The sequence below is a fragment of the Stegostoma tigrinum genome, chromosome 29 (genome assembly GCF_030684315.1).
Source record: "Stegostoma tigrinum isolate sSteTig4 chromosome 29, sSteTig4.hap1, whole genome shotgun sequence".
NCBI classification, from domain to species: domain Eukaryota; kingdom Metazoa; phylum Chordata; class Chondrichthyes; order Orectolobiformes; family Stegostomatidae; genus Stegostoma; species Stegostoma tigrinum.
In genome coordinates, this window is record NC_081382.1 from 883,767 (window position 1) to 909,901 (window position 26,135).

At 48.0% G+C, this 26,135-nt stretch overlaps 1 protein-coding gene across 1 annotated transcript in view; it reads right to left on the reverse strand.

Moving 5' to 3' along the window:
- Window positions 1-26,129, reverse strand: part of LOC125465244 (neutrophil cytosol factor 2-like) — a 97,290-nt gene extending 71,161 nt beyond the window's left edge. Inside the window, exons 1-3 of the mRNA XM_059638233.1 lie at window positions 26,040-26,129; window positions 19,354-19,436; window positions 18,012-18,120 (exon numbers count right to left, since the gene is read on the reverse strand). Coding sequence (XP_059494216.1) covers window positions 18,012-18,120; window positions 19,354-19,355 — 111 coding nt within the window. The 5' untranslated portion in view covers window positions 19,356-19,436; window positions 26,040-26,129. The remainder of the gene's footprint in view (window positions 1-18,011; window positions 18,121-19,353; window positions 19,437-26,039) is intronic.
- Window positions 26,130-26,135: the final 6 nt, after the last annotated feature.

The following is a 26,135-nucleotide window of genomic DNA, read 5'->3' on the forward strand; positions in this document are numbered from 1 at the left end:
TTCTTGTGTCAGGAATATTAGCAAAGAATGCCGTAGTACTTTTATTTCAATGGTGCTGACTCTGAGATCTTAGAGAGTTCTATGAGAGCCAGTGATTTTCTCTTTCTTTAGAGCCTATGGCTGTTGAGACCTGTTCTCATAACAGATGGCAGTTTGCTCTCACCCCAATTTTCAGCTGCCCTCTTCATTTATACCCTTGTTGACCTATTAATTTCTTACAATCAGACTTGTCTGACTTTGCCAAAACCATCAGATTAAAATTTAATTGGTCTTTAGTATCTAGGGCCTGAAAAATCCCAAAAATCATAGCACTTCCTTCTTCGAGAATGGTCTTGGAAATCCCTCGATGGCCTTCATCGTTACATTCCTTGGTACTGTTCTTCCATGTCCGGAGGTACAGCCTAAGAACATGACTTCCGGCTTCACAAATTCTTTCTTTGCCAAATTTAGACCAATTTTGCCTCCCGTAATCTCTCAAAGAGCTCTGCCAAATGTGCCACAATTGGCTAAAGATACTAAGTCATCTATATAGACAGCACAAAGTAGCCAATCCTGCCACATACTCTGTTCATAAGTCTTTGAAAAGTGGCTTGTGCATTTTTCATTCCAAAGGGCATTACTTTAAATTGCTACAGCGCATTTGGGGTTACGAATGCAGAATTTTTTTTTTCGCGCTCTCCAACAAAGGTACTTGCCAGTGACCATGAAGCAAGTCCAACTTAGTGATATAAGTGGTTTGTCCAACTTTACCCATACAGTCCTCCAGCCTTGGAATTGGGTATGAGTCTGATTCAGTCACGGCATTCACCTTCTCATAATCTACACAGAATCACTGAGTACTCAGGTTTGGGAACCAACACAATCAGTCAACTCCACTCCCGTTTACTCAGCTCAATAATGTCTTCTTGGAGCATCACTTCCTTCTGTCTCTGTGCGGCTTTGAGAGGATTAAGCCTGCAGGGGTGCTGTTTTATCAGAATAGCATTTCCTAAGTCAACCTTATGTACTATAGCATTACTCTTCCTTATTCTATTTCTACATACGTCCTCACAGTGCTGCAATAATGCTTTCAATTCAGATCTCTGTTCCAGATACAGACAGCTCACTACCCTATCCTATTCTTTAAGGACTTCCTCATTATTTAATTTATCATGAGGTGCATCAAAATCCAAATCATCTGGAATTGATTCGTCATGTTAAGTGGCAGTAACTAATACCTGTTTTTCCAGTTCTCTTATCCTGTCAACATGAGGTTTCAGCATGTTCACATGACATACATTCCTATATGGCATCTGTACCAGGTAAGTCACCAGACTTAACTTCTTCTCAGTCTGATAGGGACCAGTAAACTTTGCTTTGTAGAGATCTTCTGCTACTGGTAACAATACCAACACTTGATCCCCATCAGCAAATGTACGAATTTTAGATTTTTTATCTGCTTCCTGCTTCATTAGATATAGGCGCCTTCAAATGTTGTCTAGCTAATTCACCTAACTCTGTTCAATCTTTCTCTCAACTCAGATGTATAATCCAACCATGAGATCTCTGATTTTGGACCTATGAACTTTTCCTTAATTAATTTTAAAGGCCCTCTTACTTTGTGTCCGAGTAGCAATCCAAACAGAGTAAACTGAGTCAATTCATTTGGAGCATCTCTCATAGCAAAAAATCTTAGTGGAATACCTTTATCCCAAACATTTGGGTAATATCGTCAATAAGCCCTCAGCATGGTCTTTAAGGTCTGATGCCGCCTTTCCAGTGCTGCCTGGGATTCAGGAATGGTACACATTTAATTTAAGGTGTTTGAGCTTAAACTATCCATAACTTAGTAAACAATTTGGCAGGAAAATTTGATCAGATTGAATCTCCCTGGGTAGTCTATAACGGGTAAAGAAAGCAAGCAACTCCTCCACAATCTTTTTTGCAATCACATTCCATAAGCGATTTGCCTCCGGAAATCTGGTAGACACATCCATTATGATTAGCAAATACTGGTTCCCACTTTTGGTTTCAGGGACTTTACACAATCAATCCTAACCCACGTGAAATGTTCTTCAAATGCGGGAATTGGCACCAAAGGCATTGGTTTTATCATTGCCTGTGGCTTTCTGGCCATGACACATATGATAGCTACGGTAAAATTCAACATCATCTTTATATGATCTAGGCCAACAGAAATGCCTTTGAATTTTCGCCTCAGTCTTCCTTCTCCTAAATGACCTCCTACAGGTAATTTGTGGGTTACCTGCTTCATGCCTGTACGTTACTGGCAACACAATCTGGTGAACATCCACCCATTTCTCCTCTGCACAAACCTGCCAAGCTCCCGATTTCCACCTTAGGATTCTATCCTTAGGGTAATAACAATCTGGAATACATTGTGATTCCTTTTCCAAGTAGGCTTTATGATGTAAATCTTTTACTGTTTCATCTTTTTATTGTAACTCCATTAATCTTTCATAACTAAACACCTCTGCCTGATCCTCTACCTGTTTAGGTATTTCCTTTATTATGTCATCAAACAGGGTGTCAGCTAACTGGACTTCAACTCTTTCATCTCTCTCTTTTGTTTCACCTTCTTGCTGTAACATATGACTGTGGGAATTTTTCTTTTAACTCCTCAGTTCCCTAGTTTTCTTTCACCTTCTCCACTACTAGGGGTGTCACTCCCATCTTTGATCCTGCCAGGTCATTTCCAAGAACAAACTGTATTCTCGGAATAGAAACTCTTTCAATCAGTCCCACTGTCACCTCCCCAGTCTGGATTGGACTTTGCAGCCTTATCCTACACAGGGGAACGCTAATTCTCTCTCCATTTATTCAGCAGATTATCACTCTCTCCAGTAACATTTCAGAAGGAGTGCAGATAATTTCATCTCTTACTATTAGAGTGACCAGCTCCCGTATGTCTCAATAGTATAACTTCTTTACCTTCTCCATACGTTCTACCTGAGTAAACCTTACCTGCAGAGGTGAAGTCTCTGAAGAGATTGGACACCATCTTCCTTCCCAGCCTGTGACGAGACTGTGCTTCACTACCTCAACTAATCCCACTGGTTGAGCCTCTTTTACCACATCCTTTCTCACAGTGCCTTTCTTAACCCACCAGCATGGCTTTACGCATGGGAGATAATGCCCCACAAATTTGTTAGAGTTCTTTGATGAAGTGATCAGGAAGGTTCAGGAGGGCAAGGCCGTAGACATAGTCTATATGGATTTCAGTAAGGCTTTTGATAAGGTTCCACATGGCAAGCCGTTCTGGAAGGTTAGATCACATGGAATCCAGGGAGAGCTGGAAAATTGGATACACAATTGGATCGATTTAGGAACCAGAGAGTAATGCTAGAGCGATGCTTGTCGGATTGGAGGCTTGTGACTATTGTTGTGCCTCAGGGGTCAGTGCTGGGCCCATTACTGTTTGTTGTCTGTATCAATGATTTGGATGAGAACGTACAAGGCATGATTAGTAAGTTTGCAGATGACCTTAAAATAAGCAGTATCATGGACACTGATGAAGATTTCTAAGGTTCTTTGGTAGATTTGTAGCTCAGGTTGTGGATGCTGTGGTTGGTTGGCTCGCCGAGCTGGTTCATTAATTCGCAGATGTTTCATTACCCTGCTGGGTGCAGCCTCTGATGAAGCACTGTGGTGTTTTCTGCCTGATATTTAACCAATTCCAATGGATCCCAGAGTTTAAGTGCCAGGTGAGAAAACACAACAGTGCTTCATTGGAGGCTGCACTGATGATGTTACCCAGCAGGCTAATGTAAGTCTGTGAACTAAATTAGATTAGATTCCCTACAGTATGGAAACAGGCCCTTCGGCCCAACAAGTCTACACCGCTCTTTGAAGCATCCCACCCAGACCTATCCCCATATAACCCACATACCCATGAACACTACTGGCAATTTAGCATGGCCAATCCACCTAGCCTGCACATCTTTGGGCTGTGGGAGGAAATCGGAGCACCCAGAGGAAACCCACAAAGAACCAGCTCAGTGAGCCAGCCAACCACAGTGAGGAAGGTTGTCAGAAATTGCAGCAAGATCCTGATCAGCTGGAGAAATAGGCCAAGAAACTGCAGGTAGAGTTTAATATAGTTAAGCGTGAGGTGTTGCATTTTGGAAAATCAAATCAAGGTAGGAGTTTCATGGTATCTGGTAGAGCCTGAAGGAATGTAGTGGAACAGAGGGACCTTGGAGTTCATGTGCACGCTTCTCTGAAAGTGGAGTTATTCGTAGAAAGGGCAGTGAAGGCGGCTTTTGGAACACTGGTCTTCACCAATCAGGGCACTGAGTATAGAATTTGAGAAGTTATGATGCAGCTGGACAGGATGTTGTTGAGGCCCTACTTGGAGTATTGTGTTCAGTTTCGGTCACCTTGATGCAGGAAGAATGTTATTAAACTGGAAAGAGTGCAGAAGAAATTTACAAGGATGTTACCAGGACACAAGGGACTGACTTAAAGGGACAGGTGGGAGAAAATAGGACATTTTTCTTTTGAGTGTAGGAGACTGAGGGGGATGTCTTATAGTTGTGTAAGATCATGAGAGGCATGGATAGGGTGAACGCACTCAGTCTTTTTCCCCAAAGCTGGGGAATCGAAGAGTACAGTACATCAGTTTAAGGTAAAAGGGGAAAAAAATATGTGGGAACTTAAGGGGTAACACTTTTTACACAGAGGGTGGTACGCATATGGACTGAGTTGCCAGAAGAAGTGGTTGAAGCAGGTACATTAGCAAAATTTAAAAGGCATTTGGACATATACATGGACAGGAAAGGTTTAGAAGAATATGGGCCAAGTGCAGGGAATTGGGATTAGTGTGAATGGGCATTTTAGTCGGCATGGACCAGTTTGGGCTGAAGGGCCTGTCTCTGTGCTGTAGGGCTCTGTGACACTATGACTTTGTGTGTGTCCCTCCATTACAGTGGAAACACCTGAGGCATTTCACCTCTTTTTCAACCTCTTGGGTTCTTTTTTCACATGTGGTAAACTGTTCTCAGCGTGAGCTACTTTTTGTTTTTCATTGAAGGATCTCCCTTTTACTCAATTTGTATCCCTTGTGGAATGAAATTGCTGTCAGAGGTTAGATTTCGTGTTAGACGCTTATAAATTTTCATCTTCCATCTCTGCAGCTCTTCTTGCTGTTTCAACTTTCTGTTCCTCAACATGTGTTCCTATATTTCTGGAAGTGAATTTTTAAATTCCTCCAGCAGCATAATGTCTCTAAGAGTCTCATATGTATTTTCTATCTTTAATGCTCTCACCGATTGATCAAAGGTAATTCTTTCTAATTCATCACAAGTCTGATGTGGTTCCTTCTTTATGTTTCTGAACCGTTGGCTATATGCTTCTGGTACCAATTCATAGGCACTCAAAATACTTCTTCATAATCTCTTGACACCTCCTCTAACAGTGCTGCAAACACCTCACTAGCCCTGCCTACCAACTTGGTCTGAATCAACATTAACCACATATCCTCTGGACAGTTCATCTGTCTAGCCAATTTCTCAAAGGAAATGAAAAAGGCCTCTACATCTTTTTCATCATATTTTTGTAATGTTTTGACATGTTTGCATATATCTCTGCCAGGCCATTGGCTACAATGAGTTTGTTCATCCTCACTTCTATTTTGTACTTTTCCTTCTGCCATTTGAAGCTTTTATGCTTCAAGCTCCAACTTCATCTTTTCCAACTTGAACATTCTCTCTTCTCTCTCTTTTTCCTTTTCTAACTCCAATTGTCTCATTTACAATTTTGTTTTTTCTCACTCCACTACATTTGCCTGTTTCTCTGAAATGCCTAAAACTTAACTAACTCCTTTACAATTTTAGCTTTCCTCTTATGTCTAGTGAAACTCAATTCTAGCCTGTCTGCAATGTCTAAAAGTATATTCTTGCTCTATCTTTCTAAACTTTCTTGGCAAATTTGGGAAGCATTTTCAAACCCCAGCACCTCTTTAGCAATATTAACAGCCATTTCTCCCACTTTTGATTTAATCAACCACAAGTAGCTGAAATTAAACAGATTTTTCACTTTTCATCTAAATTTCATTTAAAGATCTAGGACACTAATCCCAAGTCTGTTTAAATCTTTCCAAATCCATTCAGATCCCATATGCGAACCAGCCAGATCCCAGACTCGAGCGGCCAATCTGTTATGAAGGAGTGGTCGACACCTCTCAACTAAAACTGAAATACCCAGGGAAGCTTGCCTCACAGTCTGTTAAACGAAGTGTGAACAGTGGTATAATCTTCCTCTCATCTACAATCTGTTATAAGGGAGTGGTTAAATGAAAGAAATACCTGATATTCACTTTATAAACAACAATTAAGAATTTACTTATTGAGCTCTAACAGTGAACAAATTAAAAGAACAGTTCTCCCCTTAACTATTAACTATTCCCAAATAAAACAAAATTCTAATGGTATGCTGCTCTAATGCATACACGTTCCACTTATATAAACCAAATTAATTTAACAAAAGGTAAATCTCTCAAAATTACAGCCAAGGTAAGTCTTCCAGAATGTTATTTGCCTTCTCCGCTGTCCTTCAGTCAGCAATGGCTTCCTCTGTCAAATTCTTGCATCAGAAATATCAGCAAAGAGTGCCATAGTACCTTTATTGAGATGGTACTAACTCTGAGGTCTTACAGATTTTAGTGAGAGCCAGTGATCTTCTCTTTCTTTACAGCCTATGGCTGTTGAGAGCTATTTTCTTAATAGATGGCAGTTTTCTCTCACCTCGATTCTCAAATGCCCTCTTTTTTTATACTCTTGATGACCTATTAATTTCTTACAATAGGATTGGTCTGAGGTTGTCAAAACCATCAGATTTAAATTTAATTGAACTTTAGTATCTAGGTCCTGGTTTAAATTAATTGGCTAAATTCAGAAATCATATCTTGGTAAAAATCCTGCTTTGACTGCCAACAGTATAGCCTTTTGAGACAATGTTTCAACTTCTATGCATCTGTCCTGTCTGAAGACATATTGTTTTAATCTCCAAGCTTTAAAAAAAAACACATCTTTTAGGAGGACCATGCACATTTCCCCCCTATCATTTGACAAACAAATTCTAACATCCTGCTTTCCAATCCACAAGTACTATACCAATTTTCCAACACAAGTCACAAGAGAAGCACATGGGATTTATCGGAATTCATAACGATGAGGCCACATGGGGAACTCAAAAAGAAAATGCTATGGATCAAATTGTAGCTTTAATTATAAACAGTGAACTGAAAGTAAAAACTGCTGAGTGCAACTGAGCTAAAAACAGTAGATGGGAGATATGGAGGGGTTTTTGCCAAAATGGAAGATAATTCCTTTTTTTTTGTTAATACAACTAAACCCATAATTATACTAAGGAACACATGAGCTACTCAGTTGTGCTGGAGACAAACTTAGTTTTCCTTCCAGAAAGTTGATTAAATACCAAAGTGTTAGTAAATGTGCGAAGTGAAAAGTGCATCCCAATTCCACGGCACAAAGTCCAATTGGAGCATCACTTATTATTCCAAGGGAATGACGGTATAAGCAGTTAAGTAGGGGGAGGCAATAGCCTCGTGGTATTATCACTGGACAGTTAATCCAGAGACTCAGATCACATTCTAGGGACCCAAACTTGAATCCCACAGATGGCGGAATTTAAATTTATTTTTTAAAAAAATCTGGAATTGAGATTCTAATGATGGCCATGAATCAACTTTCGATTGTCAGGCAAAGCCCATCTAGTTCACTAATGTCCACTAAGGAAGGAAGCTGCCATCCTCACCTGGCCCCATTTACAAGTGACTCCAGACCAGCAGCAATATGGTTGACACTTAACTGCCCTCTGGGCAAGAAGAGAACAACAACCAACTACCCTTCATGGACATAATGATAGAACGCAAAAACAATGGGGAACTCCAGACCGCGTATACAGAAAGGCCACACATATGGACCACATACTCAATTACACTAGCAACCACACCAACACCTACAGACTGAGCTGCATCAGGGCACCATTTAAATGAGCTACAACACATTGCAGCAACCTGGAACTATGCAGAGCAGAACAGGAACACCTGTTTCCATACTGTAGGGATTCTATGGTCTAAAGAATATTAGGGCGGCACGGTGGCTCAGTGGTTAGCACTGCAGCCTCACAGCACCAGGGACCCAGATTCGATTCCACCCTCAGGCAACTGTCTGTGTGGAGTTTGCACAATCTCCCCATGTCTGCGTGGGTTTCTTCTGGGTGCTCCGATTTCCTTCCACAGTCCAAAGATGTGCAGGTTAGGTGAAGTGAATTGACAATGCTAAATTGTCTGTAGTGTTCAGAGATGTGGAGATCAGGTGGGTTATCGGGGTATGGGACAGTGTGGACTTGTTGGGCCAAAGGGCCTGTTTCCACACTGTAGGGATTCTATGATTCTACATGTAGTCTTCAAAGGAAACGGATACCTGAAAAGCATAATCCGCCGTTACCTCCGACACAGACCACAACAAGAAGACACAACTCAACCAGACTCACTAATCAAGACGACAAAGTGTGGAGCTGGATGAACACAGCAGGCCAAGCAGCATCTTCGGAGCACAGACGCTGACGTTTCGGGCCTAGACCCTTTTTCTGATGAAGGGTCTCAGCCCGAAACATCAGCTTTTGTGCCCCTGAGATACTGCTTGGCTTGCTGTGTTCATCCAGCTTCACACTTTGTATTTTTGGATTCTCCAGCATCTGCAGTTCCCATTATCTCAGACTCACTAATCACCCTACTGTCCAGGAATGGTAATTTTGCTCAGTGCACAGAAAATCAAGGAAATGCAGGTAAATTCTGTGCAATTAAATGAACAACCTTTAACAGCTTCCACAGTAGCATCATGTCCAGATCCTTCACGCTGTGCTCTGGTAATGAGCAAAGCAGAGACTAAGGATTTGCAGACAGTCCTTATACAAACAAAAGAATGTCAAATGATTGCAGAGACTCCTGTTCCAAATTCTCTTTTTTAAAGTTCAATGCAGACTTGTCAAACTATAGTTGGGAAGTATCGGTAATTCATAAAGCTTTTCATGTGGGTTTTAAGTATGGAAATTCTCTGCTGGTCCTGTGAAGAGAAACAGAGCCTACATTGAGGTTTAACTTCTTACACCTCAAATTCAATCAGAATCAGTAAACTGGAGCAAAAACACGAATTATATGAGATCCAAATTCCTCACACTAACTGGTGCACTGATGTTCAGTTTATTGAACAAAAAGATTTGTTAGATTAGATAAGATAGAAGGATCATAATTAAATACTTCACTGCAGAGACAATGGGTACATGCAGCTCAAAATAACAGTTAGGGAGCGGACGTCAAAAAATAGATTTTCAAAGTGACATCATGACTCAAAACGTGAGTAAAGTACCACTGTTTGACAGAAATGCTAATCAATTACTTGATGCAATCAAGTTTCTCTTCCAACTTGAAGAAATGGATATTACTGAAGCAATTGCATCAATGCAAGAAAACTGCGATTGAAAACAGGGAAATGGGCCCATGGTCATGTGGGCAGGAAAATGTTTTTAGGTCATGCCTGAGGGCTGCTTTACTGGAATAACTATGCTGGCATCTTTCTTGAAGTTAGAATCACAGGAAGGATCAAATAACAGGTATCAAAGAGACTATGAGACCATAAGACATAGGAGCAGAAATTAGGTCATTCAACCCATTGAGTGTGCTCCACTATTCAATCATGGCTGATAGGTTTATCAACCTCATTTTCCCACTTTCTCCCTATAACTATTGATCCCCTTGCCATCAAGAACCTTTCTATCACAGTCTTAAATATCCTTAATGACCTGGCCTCCACAGCCTTCTCAGGCACTGAATTCCATAGATTCGCCACTCTCTGGATGAAGAAGTTTCTCCTTATCTCTGTTCTAAAAGATCTTCCCTTTACTCTAAGGCTGTGCCCTTGGGTCCTAGTCTCTCCTACCAATGGAAACATCTTCCCAATATCCACCCTGTCCAAGCCATTCAGTAATCTGTAAGTTTCAATTAGATCCCCCTCATCCATCTAAACTCCATCGAGTATAGACCCAGAGTGCTCAAACGTTCCTCCTCTGTTAAGTTTTTCATTCCTGGGACAATTCTTGTGAATTTCCTCCGAATCCACTCCAGGGCCAGTACATCTTTCCTGAGATATGGTGCCCAAAGCTGTGCAGAATATTCCAAATGTGGCCTGACCAGAGCTTTATAGAGGCTCAGATGTACATCAAACAGCACCAACCTGAGAGCCAGGTTAACTCAAATGCAATTTTAAACTCATACGCAGAAGTTAGCTACTTCATCAATGATCTTCCCTCCATCATAAGGTCAGAAGTGGGACATTGTAAAGTGTTCAGCAACATTCACGCCTCAGATACTGAAGCAGTCCATGTTCAAATAATTTAATGTGTATTCACAAAGTCGATCTGTACAAAGCCATGATCCAAGCATTTGAAAATAGGTTTGGAATATTTAGGTCGTTAATTCACGACCAGTGATCAGGGGATGGGCCATTATCAATGCTGTAGATCTCTATGACCTTATGATCTCATGACTCCACAAAGTTTGTTCACTATCTACAATCAGAAGTCAGAATGTGATGGAATATCTGCTTGGCTGGATGAGTGTAGCACCAACTGCACTCCGAGATAACAAAGTGTGGGGCTGGATGAACACAGCAGGCCGAGCAGCATCTTAGGTGAGAGGAAGAACAGGTTAGAGAGGCGGGGGATGAGCTGGGCTGGTTTTGGGATGCAGTGGGGAGAAGGGACGAGCTGGACTGGTTTTGGGGTGCAGTGGGGGAAGGGGAGATTTTGAAGCTTGTCAAGTCCACATTGATACCCTTGGGCTGCAATAAACAACTGCACCTCCCAGTCGCGAACCATTTTAACTCCCCCTCCCATTCCTTAGACGACATGTCCATCCTGGGCCTCCTGCAGTGTCATAATGATGTCACCCGAACGTTGCAGGAACAGCAAGTCATATTCCGCTTGGGAACACTGCAGCCCCTTCAAAATCTCCCCTTCCCCCACTGCATCCCAAAACCAGCCCAGCTCGTCCCCGCCTCCCTAACCTGTTCTTCCTCTCACCTATCCCCTCCTCCCACCTCAAGCCGCACCCCCATTTCCCACCTCCTAACCTCATCCCACCTCCTTCGCCTCCTTGACCTATCCCCTCCCTACCTCCCCACCTATACTCTCCTCTCCACCTATCTCCTTTTCTCTCCATCTTCGGTCCGCCTCCCCCTCTCTCCCTATTTATTTCAGAACCCTCTCCCCATTCCCCTCTTTGATGAAGGATCTAGGCCCGAAACGTCAACTTTTGTGCTCCTAAGATGCTGCTTGCCCTGTTGTGTTCTTCCACCTCCACACTTTGTTATCTCTGCCATCCTCACCACCATGTCTTCATAACTCACTCTAAACCACAGAAAGATTATAATATTTATGAGCCCCTAGTAACCATTTCTTGGGACCTGAATAGGCTGCAGGACATCAAACAGTTTCCTCCCCCAGCATGTCTCTATAGTCTGTTGATTTTTATCTCTTTGAAATTTCCTTACGCACTACCTATTTCTATAACACTGTACTACCTATTTCTAACCATTAGTTAGGACTACCAACTTGTACTAGAATACGGATTTATACTTTTAAAAAATATATTAAAAAGGGCTGCTATGCCCTTTGCGAAACCTACTATCAAAACAGCGCTCCCGTGAGACTGCATGAATGAATGTGTAGGAACTGTCAAAAACCAGAAATAGTGGATGAAATTGCATGACCCAGCAGCAGATCAGTTTAATATCCTGTATACTTCTACTGAGTACATGTATAATTTCTCACTTATTTGGATCACAGAGGTCTACTAACCTTACTAGCTTTAAAGACAAAAGAACCAACACTTCTTAATTATGCAAATTCAGACTGGACAGGCATTCTAATCCCATTAGGATTAACAGCCCGGGATTAGCAAGTGCCTAAACCATCTCCTGCTTCCCCAGGTCAGATGTCATGCAAACTTGTGTAACACAGATACAACTATGTGACACCACAGTGTTACAATTTTAATGTATGTAAAAACTATACATAAAAGAGGCTACTGTAAAACTGTACTTTGGATTCCATCACTGCCTCAAACTGTGCAACTGTGGATGCTCAATAAAGAGGCTATTTTCACCACTCAGCAATCACGGTCGCTATTGAACATGATCCCATACTAGCAGCATTCACAGCGTCAGGACCACAGCAGAGTGAACCTGAGAGTGAACAGTGGCAGGAGCTACCAGATAAATACCAGAGCAGCAGGGTCAGTCAGAGTGGGATCGAGGATAGTCAGAGTGGCAGTGGGCGTGGAGCTGAATCCAGAGTTGGAGCCTCGGGGGTGACATCATCATCCAAAAAGTGATATAGATTTGGCTACAAAAACAAGGTCTAGAGACTTAGTGACTAGTGTTGATGTTGAGAGTGAGAAATTGGATTTTAGTAAATATTCATTAAGATTACGTAACCGGTTCCTAGATTGTTCTCTATAGTTGACAAGATTCACAATGGCAGTAGAAGTCTCTCCCGTGGAATGCTGAGCCTGGGGTGGAATGTGGGAAATCAGGGTAACTTCCCGTCTCCATGGTTACTACGTACGTAAGAAGCATGTCCAGCTGCAGCTTCTGAGTTGTGCATGGATTCATTATGGAGCATCCATAAGGATGAGAATAATGCAAATAGCACATTTAATAAGTTGGTCATGCCATTACATTTGCTGGGGGAGGTGATGGCCTAGTTATTTTATTGCTGTATTGCTAATCTAGAGACCCAGATAACATTCTGGGGATCCAGGTTCGAATCCCGCCACGGCAGATGGTGGAATTTGAATTCAATACAATATTTGGAATTAAGAGTCTAATGATAATTGTGAATCCCTTGTTGATTGTTGGAAGGAAACTGCCATCCTTACCTGGTTTGGCCTACATGTAACTCCAGACCCACAGCAATGTGGTTGATTCTTAACCGCTCTCTGGTCAATTAGGGATGGGCAATGAATGCTGTCAGACAGTGATGCCCACTTCCCGTGAGTAAATTTTAAAAAAGTCATGTTGCAATTCTATAAGACTTTGGTCACGCCACATTTGATGGACTACTCTCAGAACAGGATGTTTCAACCAGAACTTGTCTGCTCCATCTGTTTTGTGTTTATTATTTTCTTTTTTTTTCCCCTTCTTCCCTCTTCTTGGCCTCAGACTCCTGACCTTGAACTCCCAGTCTCAGCACAGACCCAGCGTGGCTGCCTCCCAGCCCAGCATGGCAGTCTTTCAGCGGTCCACGGCTGTCTTTCGGCCTGACATCACTTCAGCATGGACGTCCGGTCTTGAGGTGATTCCAGGTTGTTCTCACAACCTTGAGATGAAGCCCAGTGAGGTTTGGCATCAAAGCCCAGCATGGACTGGGGGCTAGGTGCCAGCATGTACTACGTTGGAAGGAACCCCCCCACCCCGTTGTTCTGAACCTTTTATTTCTCTATTTTATAATTTATTTCTTCTATCTGCAATGCTGGATGTTTTATTTCTTTATTTTTCTGATTTTTTTCCTAAGAATTTATATGGAAGAATCTGTACCTACATCCCCTTGTAGTTAAGATGTTTCCATATGTGGTGACTTGTAAACCTTTCACTATATTCATCTGAGTGCATGTGACAATAATGTTAATGCAATTTGATATCCTTCATTAGTATTTTGAGCAGAACTGCTGCTCGACTATTCCATCTATGGTCCAAGTTCTGTACAGCTCCAACATAACCTTACTGCTCTTATATTCTCTACCTTAGCTGATAAAGGCAGATATCACATGTGCCATCTTAACTACTCTATTAAACTGCCCTGCCACTGCTGGGGTTCTGCAGGCAAGCAATACAGAGCCATCTGAACTTCCTACTGTCCTGCTATTCACTGAGTGAAGATTGTTCACACTGCTGCTAAAAATGTGGTCAATGATGCCTTGACCCAAATGTAAAGTGATGAAATGAGTTAAGGATTTAAGAGATGTAAAAGGTGATGTAAGATTTATATAAGGGGGAAGGAGGAGGAGTAGCTGTATATCTCGTTTTCTTGGCATCTGTGTCACATACCTTGTGATGGAACATACTTTTGAAATGCCGTTTCACCTTTCCTAAGTTGCACAAACGTAACTTCTACATTTTTATTTCCTTTATTTTTGGATTGTGAACAAAAATAAAACTAATACTCCTTTACACTTAAGAGATGTTTGCAGTTTTAAAATTTATGTTCTGTGGACCACACTGAGTTGTGTACAATGTTACTTGCTGCTGCAACACTGAGAATGAAAAGCAAACATAGTATGGCCCCATTTTTCAGTAACCTCCATGTGTTGTCACACACTAATCGGTAACAACTAGATCTTTCATTTGCCTCAACCTTACTCTGACCCTTACAACTAAGTAAACCTTCTTTTTTAAACATTAACTAATCTGCTCCCACTGTTGAGGTGCAACCACTATCCAGCACAATTAAATGGATACATGATTGAGACACTCATCACCAAACTAAAACCTACGAATGGTGCAATTCCCTCAGAATGATGATCATCACCTTCAACTTCTAAATTTTCCGTGTCATGTATCACGTCAAAAGTTCCGCGGATCCACTTTTGGCAGATAATCACGTAATCATATATTGACTAAAACTTGAAACACCTAGACATTCCTGAGGTTTATTCATCAATTACTGCATTACTATTCCAATCATGTCAGCCAGAATTACTAAAAATGCCTTCATCCTAAATCCTTTTGCTAGAAAGTCTACTGTTGTACTGTTTGATGCCCTCCGTTTCCAAACAATCACAATATGATTCTTCCATCCTTTTTGACACTGCAAAATGTTCCAGTTACACATCAAAATAATGTATATTCGATCAAAAAGGTGTCTTTCTGAGAACTGAACTCCAGATAAGACCAGGAATCTGATCATATGTGACAAGTTAGCACAATTCCACATACAAAATGCAAACACTAAAGAAGGAATCTCCAGAATGAATTTCTGCAATCCTTTACACAACCTGTAAAATCCAAGATGCATTACTCTAAGGAATGACAATGTATCTTTCAATGTCTGGGCATGCCTCATAGTCACCCAGTAAAGCGTATTAACCACTGGAAGGATTCCAACTCATACTACTTTACTTCTGATATGACTTTCACGGGGAAGCAACAGTGCCAAGGCCTACAACTGATTTTTCTCCCCCGGCCCCCATAAGGTCTTAACCTGTGTCCCCATCCACTTCATTTTCACTGTTTGAGAGTTTCCAAAGTGGAAAACATTGGCACATAATCACACTTTCAGTTATTCATCACTGAAGTAATTTGGATTATAATTTTCTATCTGACAAAAAAATTCTTCGTTTTTAACTGAATCAGAGATAGCAAGAACTGCAGATGCTGGAGTCCGAGATAACACAGTATGGAGCTGGAGGAACACAGCAGGCCAGGCAGCATTAGAGGAACAGTAAAGTTGTAATTCCTTTATTTTGGATTGTGAACAAAAGTAAAAATAATATGTTTTAAACTTAAGAGATTTCTGGATGTGAGTTTGCTCGCTGAGCTGGAAGGTTAGTTTTCAGACGTTTCGGCACCATTCTTCATCGGAGGCTTACTGATGATATTACCTAGAATGGTGACGAAACGTCTGAAAACTAACCTTCCAGCTCAGCGAGCAAACTCACATCCAGAAACTCAACCTGAGCTACAAATCTTCTCAAAACTCGCAAACTTAAGAGATGTTTGCAGTTTTAAAATTTATGTTCTATGGACCACACTGAGTTGTATACAATGTTGCTTTGTGCTGCAACAGTGAGAATGAAAAGCAGACACCACCTAAAGATTTGTCCCAACCCAAAACATCAACTTTCCTGTTCCACTGATGCTGCCTGGCTTGCTGTATTCCTCCAGCTCCACACAGTGTTATCACTTAGTTTTCAATCTTCACTTTAGGCAACGATCCTGTGCTACCATATTAAGTCATCCAAAGCTGGATGCTGATATAGGAAACAAGACATTAACCTTTTAACTCTATGCTTGATTTATTTACAGAATGTAATAATGTGTATTTCTGCCTCCAACCCTAACCAATATCCAGTTTTGCTCTACACGCTATTGAACAGCCAATAAAAACTATTACACATATGAATCTGTAACTAGCACACTTGTTACTCAAAGAAATAAATGGCCACTATAACCGAAGAAAACCCCAAACAAAAAACTCAGTCAAAATAATGTTGCTAGGAAATTATTAGCAGAGGGGACCCTCACCCACTGTGATCGAACCATATCTGATCTTATTAAAATCAGCCTTCCTCCAGTTTAGAACTTGGATTTCAGGACAATCTCTTGACGTCTTCAAGAACAATCTTGAATCTAGTGGAGTTATGTCTGCGATATGTTCTCCTGTTGATACTTCACCTACTTATCCAGCTTCATTCACTGAAATTAAATCTAGGACCACCCCCTTCTCCATACTGGCTTTAAAAAACTCTACTGGATACATTTCAGTCTGGAAAACGAAACAGCATTATTTAAATGGGGATATACTGGGAAGTACAGAAGTAAAAAGCGATCGGGTATCCTTGAATACCAGTTAATGAAAGTAGACAGGCAAATACAAGCATGAAATTAAGGCATATGGTAGATCAGCTTGCATTGCAAGCAGATTTGAGTTCAGAAGTTAGGACAACTTACTGAAATCATACAAGGGTTTGGTGAGTCTGTAGTATTGCATGCATTTTTGGTTACCCTACCCAAGTAAGGTTATACTTGCCATAGATGGAGTGAACAGGGTATTCACTGGCCTGTTTTCAAGGATGACAGGACCATCCTGCAAAGAGAGATTGAGTCGACTGGGCTATATTCACTCGAGTTAAGAAGGATGAGAAGGGATTTGATAGAAATGTATAATATTCTAACTTACAGGACAGACTAGATGCAGGGAGGATGTTTCCCTAGTTGTAAGTGTGGAATTTTCTACCATTGAAGTCTGTGGAAGTCGACACTGGACATAATCAAGAAAGAAATATGGGGAGAATATGGGACTATGGCATTGAGATGGAGCATCAGCTGTGTTCATATTAAATGGCAGACCAGGCTCAAAGGGTCTATCGCAGCTCCTAGTTTCTACATTTCTATGCCAGAAACTAAACCAGACTAACCATATTATGGCTACAAGACCAGGCCAAAGGCTGGATATTCTCCACAGAGTAACTCACCACCTGTCTCCCCAAAGCCAATCCATCATCAGCAGGGATAACAAGGTGTAGAGCTGGATGAACACAGCAGGACAAGCAGCATCTTAGAAGCAGGAAACCTGATGTTTCCGGTCTAGACCCTTCATCTTTCCTGCTCCTAAGATGCTGCTTTGCCTGCTGTGTTCATCCAGCTCTACACCTTGTTATCTCAGATTCTCCAGCATCTACAGTTCCTACTATTTCCCCCATCATCAGCAGGATATGAGTCAGGAGTGTGCTACAATACTCTGCACTTGCCTGGATGGGTGCAGCTCCAACAACATTCAAGAAGCTCAACACCATCCAAGATAAAGGTGCCTATTTAATTGGTATCCAATCCACAATCTTAAATACCCACTTTATTCACTACAGAGGCACATAGCAGCAATATATGCCATCTACAAGACACACTGCAGTAACTCAGCAAGCACCTTTGTAAATGGTTATTAGGGATAGTCGAGGCTGGCCTAGCCACTAATACCCAGGTCACGAAGGTAAAAAAGGAAATTGCAGTTTTCAACAGAACAATGAAGGAACCAAAGCCCACAGTAACGTTGGTCAATTCTCTAGAGGAAAAGATCTTACAGGAGTTGTGTTGATCAGAATGTTACAGGATCTCAACGTTCAAATTTACTGCTATCTCATTTTCACCTAAAATAGGAATGTAGCGAAGATGGGCAAATGGTAAATGATATTAGAAACACTTTAGTTTCCTTACCTCCCAGGTGTACAGTCTGTGTCTCAATCCCAGCTGTGAGTAGTCAATCACTGAATTACTTCGTAAATTATTCAGAGCATGCTTAAAATCTCCCAGTGCCTCATCAAACCTAAAATCGATAAGAATAATTGTTTTTATGTTCATGGAGTGGAATTATCCTAGACTAACATTCAAGAAGCAGAAGTGAATCCAAACTAACAGAGAGAGAGAGAGCGCATAAATCTAGATTAATATACAGAGAGAGTGTGTGAATCCAGGTTAATGTTCCAAGATTGAACAAATCTCCGGAGAGCTAAATGATCTGCAGCTTGCTGATGTCTGCATTCTCATTGCCCACCCTGCACCAGACTTGAAAGCCACTCTGAATCTACACAATTCTACACACAAAAAACTCAGCCAAAACAAAATTCATGTCAACCTAGACCTAGTCAATTAGAAATATTTCACCATCCATGTACGTTCAATGAGACATCCTGAAGCATGTTGAACACTTCTCATATCTTGGCAGCTATATTGAATTGAATTGGTTTTATTGTCACGTACTCAAATGTGTACAGTGTAAAGTTTATCAGTCTCCAGTCTCAGTGCCATCTTCAGTACAGAAATTCCTGCATACAATTATTTCGCAGGGCAGAAATGGCTAACACGAGGGGTCATAGTTTTAAGCTGGTTGGAGGAAAGTATAGAGGGGATGTCAGACGCAAGTTCTTTACACAGAGAGTTGTAAGAGCGTGGAATGCGTTGCCAGCAGCAGTTGTGGAAGCAAGGTCATTGGGGTCATTTAAGAGACTGTTGGACATGTATATGGTCACAGAAATTTGAGGGTGCATACCTGAGGATCAATGGTCGGCACGACATCGTGGGCTGAAGGGCCTGTTCTGTGCTGTACTGTTCTATCTATCTATCTATCTAACAGAGAAATTAAGTAGCAGTATGTTCTGGAGATCAAGCCTTCAGTACTATTGCTGGAACGTTGTCAGGGCCGGTAGCCTTTGCAGTATCCAGTGTCTCCAACTGTTCCTTGACATCACGTGAAGTGAATAGAATTGGCAGAAGACTGGTATCTGTAATCCTGGGGGCTAATGGAGGAGGCCGAGATGGATACAATATAACAGTCCGCCTACTCTAGCAAGTAAAAAGTAAGGCCTACTCAACTCTCAAATGCAAAGTAAAGCTCTCTCCACACTGTCCCTATCAAAAGCTCCCAGGGCAAGGACAAGGGGTTAGATACAGAATAATGTTCCCTCCTTTAAGCTGAATGTAAAGCTGCGAGTGAAGTTGACTGCCATCCCGCTCATCACAGACCCACTTCCCAGGAAATATAAAACACCAGTCTCCTTACATCTCTAATCGGAGATGAACTGCACCTCTCTGGAAGAAACATATCGCCAAACGGTCATCTTTTGCAATAGTCTGGTCAAAAGCCTGCAAAATATCATTAAAATTAACCAAGAATTTTAAATCATAACAAACTACTTTGCTCCCTATTCCTCCGTACATGTTCCCCCATGCTCCTCTTCCTTCTTCCACTCTCCCATCAGCTCTACTCTTCCCCATCCCTTGCACCCACACATACTGCCCCGTTTTGCTCTTTCCACTAATTTTCCTGGACACAATGGCATCCTCTCACCCTTCCCCTCCCGCTTTCTCCCGCACGGCCTCTACCTAACAACTCTCTTTCCTTATCCCATGCCCACCCTCTTCTATGCACCTTCCATCTCACCTTCTCTAACCACTGGCCTTTCCCCATCCCACTCTCTACTCTCCCCTTACCCCTCTTCCTCCATCCCCACTCCCTCTGCTCCAGCCCACACTCTCCCATCTCCCACCCTCCCTGTGACTGCCCACTCTCTCTCATCTCCCTTCCCTATAACTCTCTCCGCTCTCTCACCCAGTTCCTCCACTCACACCCACTCTCCAACAGCTCTCCCCACCTCCAACCTGTATCCCTCAGCTATCACCCCAGTCTTCTCTCCCTTCCTTCCTCCCTCCCTCCAACTCCACTCCATTCCACTCCACTCCACTCCACTCTCCCAACCCTGCTCTCCCTCCCTCTCGCCCCCACTGCCCTCATCTCTTTCCATCTCCACATCCCCACCCCCTCCCTTCACCAATCTTCCCCACAACCGCGGCTCATCCTCTCCCAACTGCCCCTCCACCCGTGCCCTCTTCCTGTCTCCCCCCACCTCCCATCTCTCATACATCTCCCTCTGACGCCTTCCCAGCTCCACGCCCCCTACTTCTTCCCCCCAGCTCCTCTGAACCTCTTCACCTCTCCACAACCCCCAAAACTTTTCCCCTCTCCACAATCCCGCCCCAACCCCTCACCCTCTCCACAATGCCCCAACCTTGTCACTTCTCCACCCGCCCACCTCATTCCTCCCCTCTCCCTAACTCAACCCCCCACATCATCATCCCCATCGCACACCCTCACCTCTTCTGCCGTTCCATCTTTCCCACAACCCGTTTCTCACCCTCAATTTCTTCCCACAACTGTATCCCCCCCACTGCTTCCCACCCCCTCTCTGTCTTCCTCCACCATCTCATGCGAGCTCTCATGCTAGCTCGCTCTATCTCTCTCCTGTCCATATTTCCACCCACCACCCATCTGTCTGTCCACCCGACCTCCTCATCTTTCTCTCTCTATTCCCCCCTCTCTCACCTCCATACTCAATCCATCCTCCCGCTCACCACCTTCCTCCCCACTTCACCCCCACCAACCTTCCATTCCCCCAACCACCTTCCTCCCCTTTTCACCCCCACCACCTTCCATTCCCCCCAACAACCTTCCTCCTCACTTCACCCCCACCACCACCTTCCTCCCCACTTCCAACCCCCACCACGCACCTCATCGATTCCTCCTCCCCAATGACTTCCTCCGACACCCCCTCCCCAACAACTTTTACAGAAGCCCCCAACCTTCGTCCGACCCACCCTTCCTCCGGTCTCTCCCACCTCGAGCGGTCTCTGTCTCTGTCTCTCTCTCTCTCTCCCCCACTGCCCTCCCTTCAACTCCCTTTCCCACCCTCCTCTCTCACCACCCCACCCCTTTCCTTTCTCCTCTCTCTCTCTCTCTCTCTCTCTTTAATAGCTAATAGCATGCTGGCCTTCATAACAAGAGAAATTGAGTATAGGAGCAAAGAGGTCCTTCTGCAGCTGTGTAGGGCCCTGGCGAGACTGCACCTGGAGCATTGTGTGCAGTTTTGGTCTCCAAATTTGAGGAAGGACATTCTTGCTAATGAGGGATTGCAGCGTAGGTTCACAAGGTCAATTCCCAGAATGGTGGGACTATCATATGTTGAAAGATTGGAGCAAATGGGCTTGAATACACTTGAGTTTAGAACGATGAGAGGGGATCTGATTGAGACATGTAAGTGTATTAAGGGATTGGATACTCTGGAGGCAGGAAGCATGCTTCCGCTGATGGGTGAGTCCAGAACCAGAGGACATGGTTTAAAAATAAGGGGTAGGCCATTTAGAACAGAGCTGAGGAAAAACTTCTTCACCCAGAGAGTGGTAGATATATGGAATGCTCTGGCCCAGAAGGCAGTGGAGGCCAACTCTCTGGATACTTTCAAGAAAGAAATGGATAGAGCTCTTAAAGATAGTGGAATCAAGGGTTATGGGGATAAGGCAGGAACAGGATACTGATTGTGGATGATCAGCCTTGATCATAATGAATGGTGCAGCTGGCTCGAAGGGCCAAATGGCCTACTCGAGCACCTATTGTCTATTTTCTCGCCCCCCCCCCACAACCCCCTCCTCCTCTCTATCTCTCAACACCCCACCTTCCTCCTATCTCTCTCTCTCCCGCACCCCCCCACCTTCCTCCTCTCTCCCTCTCTCCCGCACCCCCCCACCTTCCTCCTCTCTCCCTCACCCCCCCACCTTCCTCCTCTCTCCCTCACCCCCCCACCTTCCTCCTCTCTCCCTCTCTCCCTCACCCCCCCACCTTCCTCCTCTCTCCCTCTCTCCCGCACCCCCCCACCTTCCTCCTCTCTCCCTCTCTCCCGCACCCCCCCACCTTCCTCCTCTCTCCCGCTCTCCTGCACACCCCCCACCCCCATCATTCCTCCTCTCTCCCTCTTCCCCCACCAACACCCTCTCCTTCTTCCTCCCCCGACCATCCCCCTCCTTCTTCCTCGTCTCTCCTTCTCAACCCCACCACCCCCTCCTTCATCCCCCTACCCGCCTCCTTGCCCCCCATCACCACCCGCTCCTTCTCCCCCCCGCTTCCATCACCCTCTCTCCCTCTCCCCCGACCACCATCCTCCATACCCCCCACCACCCACTCCGTCCCCCTCTCTGCTTCTCACCCCCACCACCGTCCTCAATCCCTCCATCCCCCTCTCTCCCTCTTCAGCCCAGCAACAACCCCTCCTTCTTTACCTGGACCCACCTCCCCCATCCTTCTTTCCCCCACAACCCAGCTCCCCCATACTTCATCCCCAACAACTCCTCTCTGCCCTCCTTCATCCCCAACAACCCTCAGCCCCTTCTCCCTCCTCCTCCCCCAACACAATCCCACACCCCTCCCCTCCCCCCAACAACTCCTCTCTGCCCTCCTTCATCCCCAACAACCCTCAGCCCCTTCTCCCTCCTCCTCCCCCAACACAATCCCACACCCCTCCCCTCCCCCCAACAAACCCCCTCTCCCCTCCCCCCAACAAACCCCCTCTCCTCCCCCCACCCCCACAACCTCCCCTCCCCCCTACAACCCCCACAACCTCCCCTCCCACTGACAACCCCCACAACCTCCCCTCCCCCCACCCCCACCACGCCCCCTCCCCTCCCCCAATCCCTCACCCCTCCCCCCAAACCCTCCCCGCACCCCCATCCACCCTCCCCGCCCCCCCATCCACCCTCCCCGCCCCAATCCCTCTCCCTCCCCCTCCCCGCCCCAATCCCTCCCCCTCCCTGCCCACCCATCCACCCTCCCCGCCCCAATCCCTCCCCCTCCCTGCCCACCCATCCACCCTCCCCGCCCCAATCCCTCCCCCTCCCTGCCCACCCATCCACCCTCGCCGCCCCAATCCCTCCCCCTCCCTGCCCACCCATCCACCCCCCTCCCCCTCCCCCCCCTCCCCACCTCCACCCTCCCCCTCCCACCTCCACCCTCCCCCTCCCCACCTCCACGTGCCCCCAATCCACCCTCCCCCCAATCCACACACACACCCGCCTCCACGTGCCCCAAATCCACCCCCCCATCCACACCCGCCCATACCCCCCGCCCCCCATACCCCCCCATACCCCCCCCATACCCCCCATCCCCCCCCCCGCCCCCAATACCCCCCATCCCCCCCGCCCCCCCATTACCCCGCCCCCCCCATACCCCCCCCGCCCCCCCATCCCCCCCGCCCCCATACCCCCGTCCCACCCATACCCCCCCGCCCCCCCATACCTCCCCCAACCCCCCGCCCCCCCATCCCCCCCCCAATACCCCCCCTACCCCCCCCACCCCCCGCCCCCCCCATCCCCCCCATACCCCCCCTACCCCCCCCACCCCCCGCCCCCCCCATCCCCCCCATACCCCCCCTACCCCCCCCACCCCCCGCCCCCCCCATCCCCCCCATACCCCCCCTACCCCCCCACCCCCCGCCCCCCCATCCCCCCACCCATACCCCCCCGCCCCCCCATACCCCCCCACCCCCCGCCCCCCCCATCCCCCCCTACCCCCGCCCATCCCATCCCCCCCTACCCCCCATCCCCCCCCTACCACCCATCCCCCCCTACCCCCGCCCCCCCATCCCCCCCCGCCCCCCCAATCCCCCCCATCCCCCCCCCGCCCCCCCAATCCCCCCCATCCCCCCCGCCCCCCCAATCCCCCCCCATCCCCCCCCGCCCGCCCCCCCAATCCCCCCCATCCCCCCCTACCCCCCATCCCCCCCCGCCCCCCCAATCCCCCCCATCCCCCCCCCGCCCCCCCAATCCCCCCCCATCCCCCCCCGCCCCCCCAATCCCCCCCATCCCCCCCCCGCCCCCCCAATCCCCCCCATCCCCCCCCGCCCCCCCAATCCCCCCCAATTCCCCCCCCCGCCCCCCAATCCCCCCCAGCCCCCCCCGCCCCCCCAATCCCCCCCAATCCCCCCCATCCCCCACCCCCCCGCCCCCCCAATCCCCCCCATCCCCCCATCCCCCCCACCCCCCCGCACCCCCAATCCCCCCTCCCCCCTACCCCCCAATCCCCCCCCATCCCCCCCCGCCCCCCCAACCCCCCACCCCCCCCGCCCCGCCCCCCCAATCCCCCATCCCCCCCCTACCCCCCCATCCCCACTTCCCCCCCATACCCCCCCTACCCCCCCATCCCCACTTCCCCCCATACCCCCCCTACCCCCCCATCCCCACTTCCCCCCCCCACCCCCCATCCCCCCCCCACCCCCCATCCCCACTTCCCCCCCATACCCCCCATCCCCCCTTCCCCCCCATACCCCCCATCCCCCCCATCCCCACTTCCCCCCCATACCCCCAACCCCCATCCCCACTTCCCCCTACCCCCCATCCCCCCCCACCCCCCATCCCCACTTCCCCCTTCTCCCCCCCTCGCCCCCCTTCTCCCCCCCCTTCTCCCCCCCTCCCCCCCTTCTCCCCCCCATCCCCCCCCATTTCCCCCCCTCTCCCCCCCATCCCCCCCCTTTCCCCCCCCCTCCCCCCCCTCCCCCCCCCTACTTCCCCCCCCTCCCCCCCCTACTCCCCCCCCCTCCCCCCCTACTTCCCCCCCCTCCCCCCCCCTCCCCCCCTACTTCCCCCCCCTCCCCCCCCTACTCCCCCCCCCCCCTACTTCCCCCCCCTCCCCCCCCCCTACTTCCCCCCCCTCCCCCCCCTACTCCCCCCCCCTACTTCCCCCCCCTCCCCCCCCCTACTTCCCCCCCTCCCCCCCCCCTACTTCCCCCCCCTCCCCCCCCTACTCCCCCCCCCTACTTCCCCCCCTCCCCCCCCTACTTCCCCCCCCTCCCCCCCCTACTCCCCCCCCCCTACTTCCCCCCCCTCCCCCCCCCTACTTCCCCCCCCTCCCCCCCTACTTCCCCCCCCTCCCCCCCCTACTTCCCCCCCCTCCCCCCCTACTTCCCCCCCCTCCCCCCCCTACTCCCCCCCCCCTACTTCCCCCCCCTCCCCCCCCCACTCCCCCCCCCTCCCCCCCCCCACTCCCCCCCCCTCCCCCCCCCCCTACTTCCCCCCCCCTACTTCCCCCCCCTCCCCCCCCCACTTCCCCCCCCCCTACTCCCCCCCCTCCCCCCCCTACTCCCCCCCCCTCCCCCCTCCCCCCCCTACTCCCCCCCCTACTCCCCCCCCCTCCCCCCCCCTACTTCCCCCCCCTCCCCTACTTCCCCCCCCTCCCCCCCCTACTCCCCCCCCTCCCCCCCCCTACTTCCCCCCCCTCCCCCCCCTACTCCCCCCCCCTCCCTACTTCCCCCCCCTCCCCCCCTACTTCCCCCCTCCCCCCCCCCTACTTCCCCCCCTCCCCCCCCCTACTTCCCCCCCTCCCCCCCCCTACTTCCCCCCCTCCCCCCCCCTACTTCCCCCCTACTCCCCCCTACTCCCCCCCCCCTCCCCCCCCTACTTCCCCCCCCCCTACTCCCCCCCCCTCCCCCCCCTACTTCTCCCCCCCCTACTTCCCCCCCCCTCCCCCCCCTACTTCCCCCCCCTACTCCCCCCCCTACTTCTCCCCCCCCTACTTCCCCCCCCCCTACTTCCCCCCCCATCCCCCCCACTTCCCCCCCCCCATCCCCCCCACTTCCCCCCCCCATCCCCCCCACTTCCTCCCCCCCCCCATTTCCCCCCATCCCCCCACCCCATCCCCACTTCCCCCCCATCCCTACTCCACTCCTCCCCCCATCCCGACTCCGCCCCTCCCCTCCCCACAGCGCCCCCATCCCGACAACACCCCCTCCGCTCCCCCCTTACCCCCATCCCCCCTCCCCACCTCACCCACCCCACATCTCTCTCCCCCCCAACGCCTTCCTCCTTCTTCCCCTCCCCATTGCCAACACCGGCTTCCTTTTTCCCCCTCTCTCTCCCTGCAGCACCCACCTTTAGGGCCCCCGGTAGGTCTCCGAGCTTCAGCAGGACACAGCCGAGGTTGAAGCAGATTTTGGAGCTGGGCTCCGGGATACGACTGAGGAGTTC